This window comes from Anguilla anguilla, chromosome 12, assembly GCF_013347855.1.
Source record: "Anguilla anguilla isolate fAngAng1 chromosome 12, fAngAng1.pri, whole genome shotgun sequence".
Classification (NCBI taxonomy): Eukaryota; Metazoa; Chordata; class Actinopteri; order Anguilliformes; family Anguillidae; genus Anguilla; species Anguilla anguilla.
Window position 1 is genome coordinate 39,200,323 of NC_049212.1, and position 12,203 is coordinate 39,212,525.

At 51.6% G+C, this 12,203-nt stretch overlaps 1 protein-coding gene across 2 annotated transcripts; it reads right to left on the minus strand.

Moving 5' to 3' along the window:
• Positions 1-293: 293 nt before the first annotated feature.
• On the minus strand, positions 294-11,922 carry dhx34 (DEAH (Asp-Glu-Ala-His) box polypeptide 34). Of its 2 annotated transcripts, none has more exons than XM_035386678.1 (17): positions 11,806-11,922; positions 10,455-11,181; positions 9,594-9,905; positions 8,695-8,949; positions 8,117-8,219; positions 7,426-7,643; positions 6,732-6,906; positions 6,132-6,325; positions 5,648-5,749; positions 5,013-5,276; positions 4,362-4,535; positions 4,083-4,188; positions 3,675-3,781; positions 2,823-3,098; positions 2,138-2,323; positions 1,114-1,255; positions 294-983 (listed from the first exon to the last, which is right to left on the minus strand). In XM_035386678.1, exons 1-17 carry the CDS (start codon positions 11,895-11,897, stop codon positions 841-843), a joined length of 3,576 nt encoding a protein of 1,191 aa, XP_035242569.1. In that variant the 5' UTR covers positions 11,898-11,922; the 3' UTR covers positions 294-840. The 2 variants fall into 2 exon arrangements, with proteins under 2 accessions (XP_035242569.1, XP_035242570.1); XM_035386679.1 differs by having other exon boundaries at positions 841-983; positions 11,798-11,860.
• Positions 11,923-12,203: the final 281 nt, after the last annotated feature.

Below are 12,203 nucleotides of genomic sequence, written 5' to 3' on the forward strand. Positions count from 1 at the left end.
ATTTGTAAGCTTGTTTAAATAATTTAAGGGGAAACAAACAGTCACCCACTAGTGCATACAGTGTAATTAAGAAGCAAGGCAATTAGTACCAATATTGTCCACATGATGGCACTACAGTTCCATTATTCCAATTCCAAGATGGACGCATGCAAGAATTCTAAAATCCATTCAAGTCTAAAGACATCAATTAAATTTTGGCAAAACAAATAATTTAGGTTTTAGTTCAATAAAACTGATCAAATGGGTGCATGATATGCGTGACAACATGGGAATGAGAAGCAGAACAGGCAAGCTGCTTTTTATAATTGTTTTATTTATTTAAACAACATGTACAGTCCTGTGATGGCCTGGAAGTCCCGGTCAGAAAGGAGGGAAATGAGCCGTCAGTCACGCGGCTCGTCTGAATCGTTTGAATGGGGTTAAAGGGTCTTGATTACAGTATTTGAGTTTTATTTCCGAACGAGATTAAAAGAGCTGTGTGGTGGAGCTGTCCGTGGTGCTGACCAATCAGCCCCAGAGTGGTGCTGACCAATCAGCCTCAGAGTGGTGCTGACCAATCAGCCCCAGAGTGGTGCTGACCAATCAGCTTCAGAGTGGTGCTGACCAATCAGCCCCAGAGTGGTGCTGACCAATCAGCTTCAGAGTGGTGCTGACCAATCAGCCCCTGAGTGGTGCTGACCAATCAGCCCCAGAGTGGTGCTGACCAATCAGCCTCAGAGTGGTGCTGACCAATCAGCTTCAGAGTGGTGCTGACCAATCAGCCCCTGAGTGGTGCTGACCAATCAGGTGGCCCAGAGAGGGAACAAGCCTCAGTTGTGCCCGGCCACGCCCAGCTGTGCCTCACAGGTGCTGCCTCTTGTGTTTAAGGATCTGGGTGGAGGTGAGGGTCAGGTCTTTGTCGCAGACGTCACAGTGGTACACCCGGGTCAGGCTGGAGGAAGAGGACGAAGACTTGGAGCTAGCGGCCGTCCCGTCTTCTGGCTCTAAATTTGGTTACAAAACAAAAACAATCACAGTCACTACAAGGCATAAAATAAGTGACGGATAGCGAATCCAACTTGGGACCCAACTACAGGCCCTAGTTTCCGGGTCTCAAAGGTATCCCATACTCACCGTCCTTGGGCTGCAGTTCCCCAGCCGGCCTGCAGGTGGCCTCGTGGTGCATGCGCTCCAAGGGCGTGAGGGGCATGTAGAAGTCACAGTGTGGGCAACTCCAGAACGTGCGCATGCACTCGCTGTACAAATCCTTAGAGTCCTGCTCACACACACACACACACACACACACACACACACACACACAGGTAGAAGATTTAAATACCTCAGTTATAAGGTTTAAGGTACACAAAACAAATTTTGAAAGACTTTAACCCTTCAGGCAAAAGTACAGTACCCACAGATTATCGATTTACAATTTTAAAAGAAAATATTTATTTTCAGCAAATATTCAGAAGGAAAAGAATCCTTCTTAAATGTGATTTTGGTTAAGTAACACATTCAGTGGAAAATTCTCAGGAATCGACAGGAGTACTGCAGGTGGGAGTCTGTGCACTGAAACTCAGCAAGTAGAGGTGGAGGGTTAAGGTTGCGTAGTGAAACTCGGGGGCGGAGCAGAGGTGGAGGTGGAGGGTTAGGGTGGTGCAGTGAAACTCGGGGGCGGAGCAGAGGTGGAGGTGGAGGGTTAGGGTGGTGCAGTGAAACTCAGTGGGCGGAGCAGAGGTGGAGGTGGAGGGTTAGGGTGGTGCAGTGAAACTCAGCGGGCAGAGCAGAGGTGGAGGGTTAGGGTGGTGCAGTGAAACTCGGGGGCGGAGCAGAGGTGGAGGGTTAGGGTGGTGCAGTGAAACTCAGTGGGCGGAGCAGAGGTGGAGGTGGAGGGTTAGGGTGGTGCAGTGAAACTCAGTGGGTGGAGCAGAGGTATAGGTGGAGGGTTAGGGTGGTGCAGTGAAACTCAGTGGGTGGAGCAGAGGTGGAGGTGGAGGGTTAGGGTTGCGTAGTGAAACTCAGCGGGCGGAGCAGAGGTGGAGGTGGAGGGTTAGGGTGGTGCAGTGAAACTCAGTGGGTGGAGCAGAGGTGGAGGCGGAGGGTTGGGGTTGCGTAGTGAAACTCAGCGGGCGGAGCAGAGGTGGAGGCGGGTGCTCACACTCAGACAGTTGTAGGTGAAGAAGCTGGAGACTCCTAGCCCTCCTTTCATAGGGTGGGGTTCGGCCTTCATCCCGACGAAGAGGGGGTTCAGGGCGGGGGCGTCGGGGAGCCCCAGGACCGGCTGGGGGCCGACGTACAGGTTCTGCGCCTCCAGACCGCCAAGCCGCCGCAGGCTGTAACTGACCTGCACAAAGACAGACACACACTTTACCTCATTTAGCCTTTATTCAACCAGAGACCTGAGGAGACAGGGGGGTTAAACTACATCAACACCGCCATCACAAGCAGTACACAGTATGCACAGCGCAGACTTAAATACAGTCACACTTGGGCAGAAACCGGTCATTTCATAATTTAACATCAAATAATTAATACTGGTAACTAGCTAAAAATGATCAGAGTAGAGTTCTTGTCTACTGTTGTTACATCTCTAATACACTATTTACAGTGTATATAATATTGCAGTAAATATACCTGTATATTGCAGCACTTCAGGGGCATTTACAGTACAATATAAGACGAATTAAAACAGTGGAAGTTAACTTCAGTCAGTTCGGGAACATAACTGAAATTCAGTTCATATAAAGAGGAACCCTGATAGGCCTAGAGTGACGCAGTGCGTCGGGTGGGCGGGGTCAGAAGGTCAGCGAAGGTCGTCGTCGGGGCGACGTGGGTCGGCGTACCTCGGTGTAGAGCAGGAAGCGGACCAGCGCGTCGCTCAGCTTCTCCAGCTCACGGCGGGACAGGGCGGGCGCGGCGGGGGCGGGGTCCAGGTTGGGGGCGCTGTTGCGCAGCTGCGCCTGCAGGAGGCGCTCCCAGTCGGCGCGCAGCGTCAGGGCGGAGGAGATGGAGCGGAGCGCGGAGTCCGCGTCGCTCAGGGTCATCTCCAGCCAGCCGTCCACCACCACCCGCGTGCAGTCCGCGTTAGTGTCCACCGAGCGGGACACCAGGAGCAGCGCCTGAGCACACGCACGGGGGGGACCCCAACATCAGCTTGCTCTGCGTTACCCCAACATCAGCTCGCTCTGCGTACCCCAAAATCAGCTCACTCTGTGTACCCCAAAATCAGCACCTCCAACTCACTCTGCGTACCCCAAAATCAGCACCTCCAGCTCACCCTGCGTACCCCAAAATCAGCTCGCACTGTGTACCCCAACATCAGCTCACCCTGCGTACCCAAAATCTACGCTAGGTTGAGCGGTTTGGTTGGTAGCATGCTAGGTTGAGAGGTTGGGTTGGTAGCATGCTAGGTTGAGCAGTTTGGTTGGTAGCATGCTAGGTTGAGCAGTTTGGTTGGTAGCATGCTAGGTTGAGAGGTTGGGTTGGAAGCATGCTAGGTTGAGCAGTTTGGTTGGTAGCATACTAGGTTGAGCAGTTTGGTTGGTAGCATGCTAGGTTGAGCAGTTTGGTTGGTAGCATGCTAGGTTGAGCAGTTTGGTTGGTAGCATGCTAGGTTGAGCAGTTTGGTTGGTAGCATGCTAGGTTGAGCAGTTTGGTTGGTACCATGCTAGGTTGCGCGTTCTCAGTGCACTGACCTGCAGGGCGGGCACTCGGACACAGTTGCAGACGTACGGCTTGTTGGTCTCCAGCAGGGTGACGAAGGCCAGCAGCTGGTGCTTAGAGCTCTCCGGCTTCTCAGAGCCTACAGACAGGAGACAGGCTGAGTTGGAGCGTCAACATGTACATTACACTACATTACATATCACAGCGCATTGCATTACAAAACATCACTTTCCACTAAATCACATTCACTTAGCAGAGGCTCTAATAAAACTAATTAAAATGAATTGAAACTTATGTGTATTTTCCTAATGGGGGTGTGGTTTAACTTCAGCAGCACACTCTATTGGTTTATAATCCTAATGTGGGTGTGGTTTAACTCCAGCAGCGCTCTAAACAGAGGTGTGGATTGATTATTTAATTTGAGGGGCGCAGGGGCGTACCCGTCTCTCTGGGCTCTGGCTCTGGGACGTGCAGCACCTCGGGGTCGCTGGCGAACACGCTGGTGGGGTGGATGACCACGCCCTGCTTGTTGCGCGTGTGGAAGATCTGAAACACAAACTGGGCAGTCAGTCACATGACCAACCACTGTGGCCTGGGAGAGGGCAGGATTACACATACACATACACTCACTCATATTCACACACGCACACCACACACACACGCAGATACATTCATACTCACACACACACACACACACACACTCTCACTCACACACAGACCTGCTCGGAGTCCTTGCGCGTGGCGTTGTGTTCGTCGGGCAGTGCCAGCTGCGGGTACAACCCCCGGCACAGCACCAGCTTCAGCAGGGCCTGCTGCCGTGACGACAGGTCCTGACTGGCGCCCGCCGCTTCCTGCAGCTCCGTCACGCTGTGCCGCAGCTTAAACTTCACTTCCTGTGGGGGAGGGGCCAACCGACCAATCACATGAGAGCACAACAACACATGAAGATGAGAACTGGCCATACAGCTCTTTTATGTCCTTTCAGCTCATTATTTACAGACAAAAATATGGCAAATCCAGCACTGCAAGTCTGAACTGCAGCCCCACATGGGCCTTGGTTTCTACTAAACGATCTGGCAATCTGTTGCACACACTGACAACTCTGTGTGGTAAACTCAGCCACAGCAAGTCCATTGCACCCAGGGAGAGACAGAATATCAATCAAGAAACTAAGCAGACCGTTTCTGAACTGGACCACTCTGGATTGTGACTGCATGGAGAGGAGCGAATCAGTGACTGGCCCGTTTTACAGATGGAAAAGTACCGGCCAATGAAATGGAGTGCACACGTTCTGGGGAGACTTCCTACAATCTGAGGGGGCTGTCCAGTCGGGGGGGGGGGTGGGTCACGTGACAGAAAAGATTCCTCACCTGTATGTCCACGCTCTGCCCCGCCTCGTCCTTGCCCCGCCTCCCTCTCCCGGACTCCTCCCCCTCCGACCCGGACGAGGCGGCGCCCTCCTCCCCCTCCTCCAGCCTCAGGACCTTCCGGCGCATTCCCTCCTGCAGGTCGTGGTCCCGCTTGAGCTGGTGCAGCTTCCGCCGCTCGCTGAAGCGCTGCTGCCGCTGCCGCCGGTCCTGCCTGCAGGGGGCGCCCTGCTCGCCCCCCAGGAGCCCGTGGCTCTTCAGCAGCTCCTGTTCCGCACGGGTACGAGGCCAGGTCATTCACACACTCATTAACCGCCATATCGCACAGCCACGCCGGGACCAAACACACCCAGACCAGGTACACTACGCTTCTGATACGCTTTACGGTTCTGACAAAACTTTAAAACACTCCCACAAGGTCCCAGTGACTTTTCAGCTAAATATGTTACAAATCAAAATGTGCATTCAGATGAAAAATTCTGGATTCTGAAATCGTTCTTTTCTTAATACTGATGAAAAAGGCCATTTCTTTCAGACTGGCAGTAATCTGCGGGGTGTTCATTGGTGTCTGAGGGATTTCGGATCATGACCCCGGCAGGCGGCTGTATTTCTAACGCCATCGGCACTCTGGGTCGTACCTTAAACTGCCGCCGCAGGTTGACCATCTCGTACAGCCGCTGCTCCTCTAGGCCCCGCCTCCGGCACCACTTCCTGGAGCCCCCGCCCCTCTCCGCCTTCACCTGAGAGCACACCAAGACTCTGAACACAACCTCTATCAGGCTATTTTTTGTTCTGACTTCTATTCCATTGTGTCTTATGTTCCTGCCTAATCACACAATCAGACCTCGGTCAAATACGCTATTTGAACTACTTGAGGCATAATAATATCTGATATAACTTCACTGAGAATTTTCACTGAAAACCAGTACTAACCAGATGTACAATCATGCAAAAAAGGATTTTGTACTGAATATTGGTAAAGATAGGTGCCTCTTTTTTACCATCAATGAGCTGCAGGAAGTTTACTGGTGTCTACAGGGACAAAGTATTTGACTCAGGCCTGTAACCTGGAGGCTCTCCATTCCCCAAAGGCCTGTGTGCATCGTGCCCACGCTCTCTCACCTGCACCCAGGTGTTGAAGGTGTTGAGCAGGGTGAAGGGGTCTCCATGGTTGCTGTACAGGGGCTGCCTGGCCGTGGCACAGTCCGGGTTGTGCTGGGCGCTGCGCAGGTAGGGCGACTGAACGCTGAGGGCGGCGGCCAGCGTCAGCACAGGCTCCACCAGGCTGAACACCGAGCCCAGCACCAGCATCTTCCCTGAACACAGCCCAACACCGCATCAGAATTTTACTGGTGAAAACAGATGCTGCTTCTGAAATTTGGTCAGTGGACTGTAGGAATTTGAAAAGCACAGATAAAGCTCTAAACCCCTGTAAGGACACAGTCCTCTACCTTTGTACACAAAGTCCATTTACACTGCCAGATATTTACTGAAGCAATTCACGTTAAGTACCTTGCTCAAGGTGACAATGGCAGTGTCCCACCTGGGAATCAAACCTGCAATCTCTGGGTTACAAGCCCAATTCCCTAACTGTCATAATACAGTGCCACTGCAGAGCAAGCCGGTGAGTGCTGATTTTCTATTTGCACACAGCACCTCCTCTCCTCTGATTGGTAGAGTTGCACCATGTGACACAGAGAAAGTGAGAAAGCTAGGCCTCACCGATGACCACGTCCACAGGCAGCTGTGCTAACAGTTTTCCGATGGCGGTAAGCTCCCCGTGGCTGTCCAGCGCCCCCTGGTCCTTCAGGTAGGTCAGTGCGGTCTGGATGCTGGCGGCAGGGGGCGGGTCGATGAAGACGAAGGAGCGGGGGTCCCCCAGCCCCATGCTCTTCATCTGCACAGAGACAGCACGGGCACGGTGAGCGTGACTGGAACAATAATGAGGAGAGCTTTCCACCAATGACTGCAGCCATCATCAACAAATGAAGTGATGCTAATGGATGCAGGAAACACACAGATGATCCACAGTAGATGCTAATGGATGCAGGAAACACACAGATGATCCACAGTAGATGCTAATGGATGCAGGAAACACACACATGATCCACAGTAGATGCTAATGGATGCAGGAAACACACAGATGATCCACAGTAGATGCTAATGGATGCAGGAAACACACACATGATCCACAGTAGATGCTAATGGATGCAGGAAACACACACATGATCCACAGTAGATGCTAATGGAGGCAGGAAACACACACATGATCCACAGTAGATGCTAATGGATGCAGGAAACACACAGATGATCCACAGTAGATGCTAATGGATGCAGGAAACACACACATTATCCACAGTAGATGCTAATGGATGCAGGAAACACACAGATGAAGGGGCCCCCAGGTACAGCTCACCTGCAGCACGAGGGAGTCCAGCGCCACCCTGTGGATTTCGGGGACGGCGTAGGGGGCGAAGGCCTCGTAATCGGACTCCGCGTACAGGCGGTAGCAGACGCCCGGCCCGGTCCGACCCGCTCGGCCCTTGCGCTGCTCCGAGCTGGCCCGGCTGATCCAGAACTCCTGCAGGCGCTGCATCTTGGCCTTGGGATCGAAGCTCATCTCCTTCACCTTCCCTGCAACAGGCCGCGTCCACACCTCAGCTCACGGCCACTTCACCGCCAGGTCTCCCCATTACATCACAGTGCACTCCTCGTAGCGTACACGCTAATCTACAGCCACTTACTATCAAAGGGAACGCAAAGGCATCCATAGGAGTTAAATAAGCAGTAGCGTCAGACTCGGCTAACAACTTTTCCCATACCGGTGAGTTAAGATGCTAAATCCCTACAACACTAGTGCACATAAAACATGCTAAACAAGCACCGTAGCACAAATTCAAAACATACACTACATGGATAACATGTCCAAAGAGGATACACACAAGACAATAAACAATATCATCTAAATCCATAAAAATATAATAACCTAAATAAGTAAAAATGGAGGGAGTGCTATGGGGTGGGGATGGGACGGGACTATATAGACTTGCACACATGTATTGAGACGCACATGTTTTATGATACTGTGCACCCCAGGGTCTCCTCACCTGAGTCCACCACGAAGCGCACGCCGTCAATGGTGACCGACGTCTCGGCGATGTTGGTGGAGATGATGCACTTCCTCACCCCCGGGGGCGCGATGTCGAAAACCTGGGGGGTTACATCACATCACCGTGGTGACGAAACGATGACCTCACCACTGCCCTTCACAGAGAGGTCATGCTAGCACATAGCCCTGTGTAAAGCTGCTCACCCAAAATTCAACTCACTGAGGTCCAACAGACCAGGTAAATCAGATACATTGTTTTGAATATTTTAAATATTTTAGCCCTTTAGACATCAGCAAAATTCCTGCAGATCAAAGACAAAAATAAAAAAAATAATACCAGCAGTGATTGTGACATCAGCATTAAAATCATCAGTCACGAACATTCTAACCACATATTTGTGATGTCACACCTTAAAGGGTTAAATCATTTAGAGTGGCTGTGAAGTCTCACTACGAGTTGGTATCTAGTGGGAATAGCCTATGAAAAGGTTAGGGGGCGGGGTGGGGTGGGTTAGGGTTGGGGGGGGAGGGGGGGTGTTGCAGGGCATCGGGGGTTAAGGGGATGCAGCAGGGTACCTTGTCCTGCTGGGCCAGGGACAGGGTGCTGTGCAGCGGCAGGACGATCCAGCGGCGGGTGTGGGTGGCGTAGGTCTGGCAGGCCTCCTGGATGGTGTTGATCTCGGCCACGCCGCTCAGGAAGAGCAGCAGGTCGCCCCGCTCCTCGGTGGGGTAGCGCTGGTCGATGCCCTGCAGCACCCGCAGGTACGGCCGCGGGTCCAGCTTCTCCGAGCGCGAGGGCTGCTCCTCCGGAGGTATGGGCTGGTAGATCACCTGCAGGGACACGGCTGAAGCGCTGAAGCTCCTTGCTCAAAGGTACAGTGGCAGCACCACACCTGGCGTCCAAACCTGGCTGGGGCTGCCAGGTGACGTTCCCAGGCCCGAGACAAAACTTTCCCTGTGTGTATCGTTCAATAATATTTATCACAAGTTCACAGACCATTGCCCCCCTCCTCCTTCCAGGCCCGGGACAACATACCTGCCCTCCCTCGACTCTGAGGGTGGTCCTGAGCTCACCTGTAGGGGGAACAGCCTGCCCCAGGCTCACCCGTATGAGGAACAGCCTGTGCTCACCTGTATGGGGAAGAGCCTGAGCTCACCTGTATGGGGAACAGCCTGCCCCAGAGCTCACCCGTATGAGGAACAGCCTGTGCTCACCTGTACAGGGAAGAGCCTGAGCTCACCCGTATGAGGAACAGCCTGTGCTCACCTGTACAGGGAAGAGCCTGAGCTCACCTGTACGGGGAACAGCCTGTGCTCACCTGTACAGAGAAGAGCCTGTGCTCACCTGTACAGGGAAGAGCCCGAGCTCGCCTGTACGGGGAACAGCCCGTGCTCACCTGTATGGGGAACAGCCTGTGCTCACCTGTATGCGGAAGAGCCTGAGCTCGCCTGTATGGGGAATAGCCCGTGCTCACCTGTATGGGGAAGAGCCTGCCGGGGACCTGCAGCACGGGGGCGGAGTGGAAGTAGGAGGAGAAGAGCTTGATGTTGATGGTGGCGGACATGAGCACGAGGCGCAGGTCGGGCCGCTGGCGGAGCAGCGAGCGCAGCACGCCCAGCAGGAAGTCGCAGTGCAGGTGCCGCTCGTGCACCTCGTCCACGATCAGCACCTGGTAGCGGCCCAGCTCCGCGTCCTGCTGGATCTGCCGCAGGAGCAGCCCCTCCGTCAGGAACAGCAGCTTAGTCACCGGCGTGCGCGTCGTCTCAAAGCGGATCTGGTAGCCCACCTGTAACCGCGGCAACGATCTCTCAGTCAGCTCTCCTTAATATCCTCATAAGCAACTCAGGAAACATCAGGACTTTAGAAAAACAGTGTTATGTTGCTAGACCACCAGCAACCTGTGAGTATATTACTTGAAAGCAGAGATGACCCTTGTTGACCATCACTCAAAGTAAATTTATATTTCACATCTGAAATCTGTGATTAAACCAGAAAAGCGTTGGTGAAAAGACATTTAATCATTCTGTCAGTGATCCAATCAATTTCAATGCCGTTGACTTATTTTGTTTCAGACACTGTGAGAACTGGAAGGCTAGGTCATATAAAATAGATTCCCAGCCCTGATCCTGGGGACCCGCTGCACATGCTGGTTTTTTGTCAAAGCCAATCTCTTGATCAAATAAGGTTGTTGAAAATGTGTTTAAGTTCAGCCATAATTGTGCACTTAGACGCATTATAATACATAGCTTGTTACTAGGGTTGGAACAAAAAAACCTACACAGTGGGTCCCCAGGGACAGGGCTGAGACAAAATGACATACATACGTTCCTCGTACCTTAGATCCGTACTGGTTGAGACTCTCAAAGCTGACCCTCTTGGCCAGCGATATGCAGGCGATACGTCGGGGCTGTGTGCAGGCGATGTGGCTGAAACCGGCGGCGAGGAGGTACTGGGGCACCTGGGTGGACTTTCCGCAGCCCGTGTCCCCCGCCACCACCACCACGGAGTGCGTCCTCACCAGCTCCACGATGCGATCCCTGTACTGGAAGATCGGCAGGCTTCTCTGCTCCCGGCGAAGTTTCGCCAGCTTGCCGAAGCTCTGCCTCTGGCAAAAGTCCAGGAAGTGAAGCAGGGTCAGGCGACAGGTGGCTATCTCCTCCTTTCCCGGTCCCGATGAGGTCTGTCGCCGTCGATCTGACCCACCGAGACGCTCCTCAACATCCCTGGTGCACACGGACACATTAATCCGGTAGCGAGCGTCATATTCTTTGGGCAGACCCAGGTCCACGCTACCGACGGCTCCTTTCTTCCTAGATTTGCTCTCCCGGCTCTCGTCCTTCAGAGCGTCGCTGCCGGCTTTAGACAATGCCATGTCCCTCTTCCCCTTGAACCTTTGGAAGCGCTCAAAGAAAGTCCAAAATTCCCTGTGCTCCTGGCTACCCGCCCGAATGTAGTCTTGTGGGCGGAAAAACACCTCGTCCAGCTGGGCACGGCACTGTGGGCTGTCCCAGTCCCAGGACCGGCTATCCCTCCTCCGGTCGGTCTCCATCAAGCCCTCACTTCTGTGATCAAAATCGGATGTTCACTGCTTGCAGCTGACATTCGCGGTGCTCAACTACACTAATGACATCTTTTAGATACCCATTTAAAAAGTTACGATAATTTCATGCTTTGGGAAACCTTGGCATTTCCCTTTTGCAGGTTAAAAACAATTGTCCATGTGCATAGCTAACTAGCCAACGTATTCAGCCATCTCTGTAGACGAACCGGCATATTGGTGTCATTCATTGTATACTGTGGCTAACTAAATGGGGTAAAGCAGAAGTGATAAATTAACGTCAAGTGCTAGTATTACTAATGTAAGCTACAGTTCCTCCGAACTTAGCATAACAATTTAGTAGCTATTTATGCAGCTGATCCGTTTATGATCAGAGGTTCAGACTAATACATCTCATAAATGCTCGTGGGTTATAAAACTCACTTGCTGTAAACCGTGGTTTTATGAATTGGTCATTGATGTTTTCTGTTCCGATCGAAGTATAGCCTACTGTTAAATTATCTTGGTAATATTGACACTAGTCTAGATTAAATCTACTTCTTATTTAACTATACAGGCTTAGCAAAAATAGCGTCATGATATTAAAGTATATCGTGTATTTATATAGTTTTCAAACGCACCTATTTACCTGAAGTCAAAACAACGACAGCTAGTAGCCCATCTTTTTATGAATGAATCTTCGGAATGAAAACAAGCACGAACCATTTCCGTTCCGCCCATAAACTTGGTAGTATGCGCCGATGTCTCCAACATTCATTCCGCTCAGGCTTTTCGTTTTTCAGTAACACGTTTTTGAGAATACTCGAGGGGGCGACAAAGTCCATTATTATTGATTGATGTCATGACATTATTCGTATTTGGACAGTACGAATATGCGTTGTCGTATATATTTCGCTGTCCATTACATTACACTAATTTACAGTAATTACACTTGTTTATAAATATGCTCAAAAATATTCAAAGCTACTTTATAAAAAATATTATTTTTTTCAAACAGCATTTAATGTCATTACTTTGTATAGATAA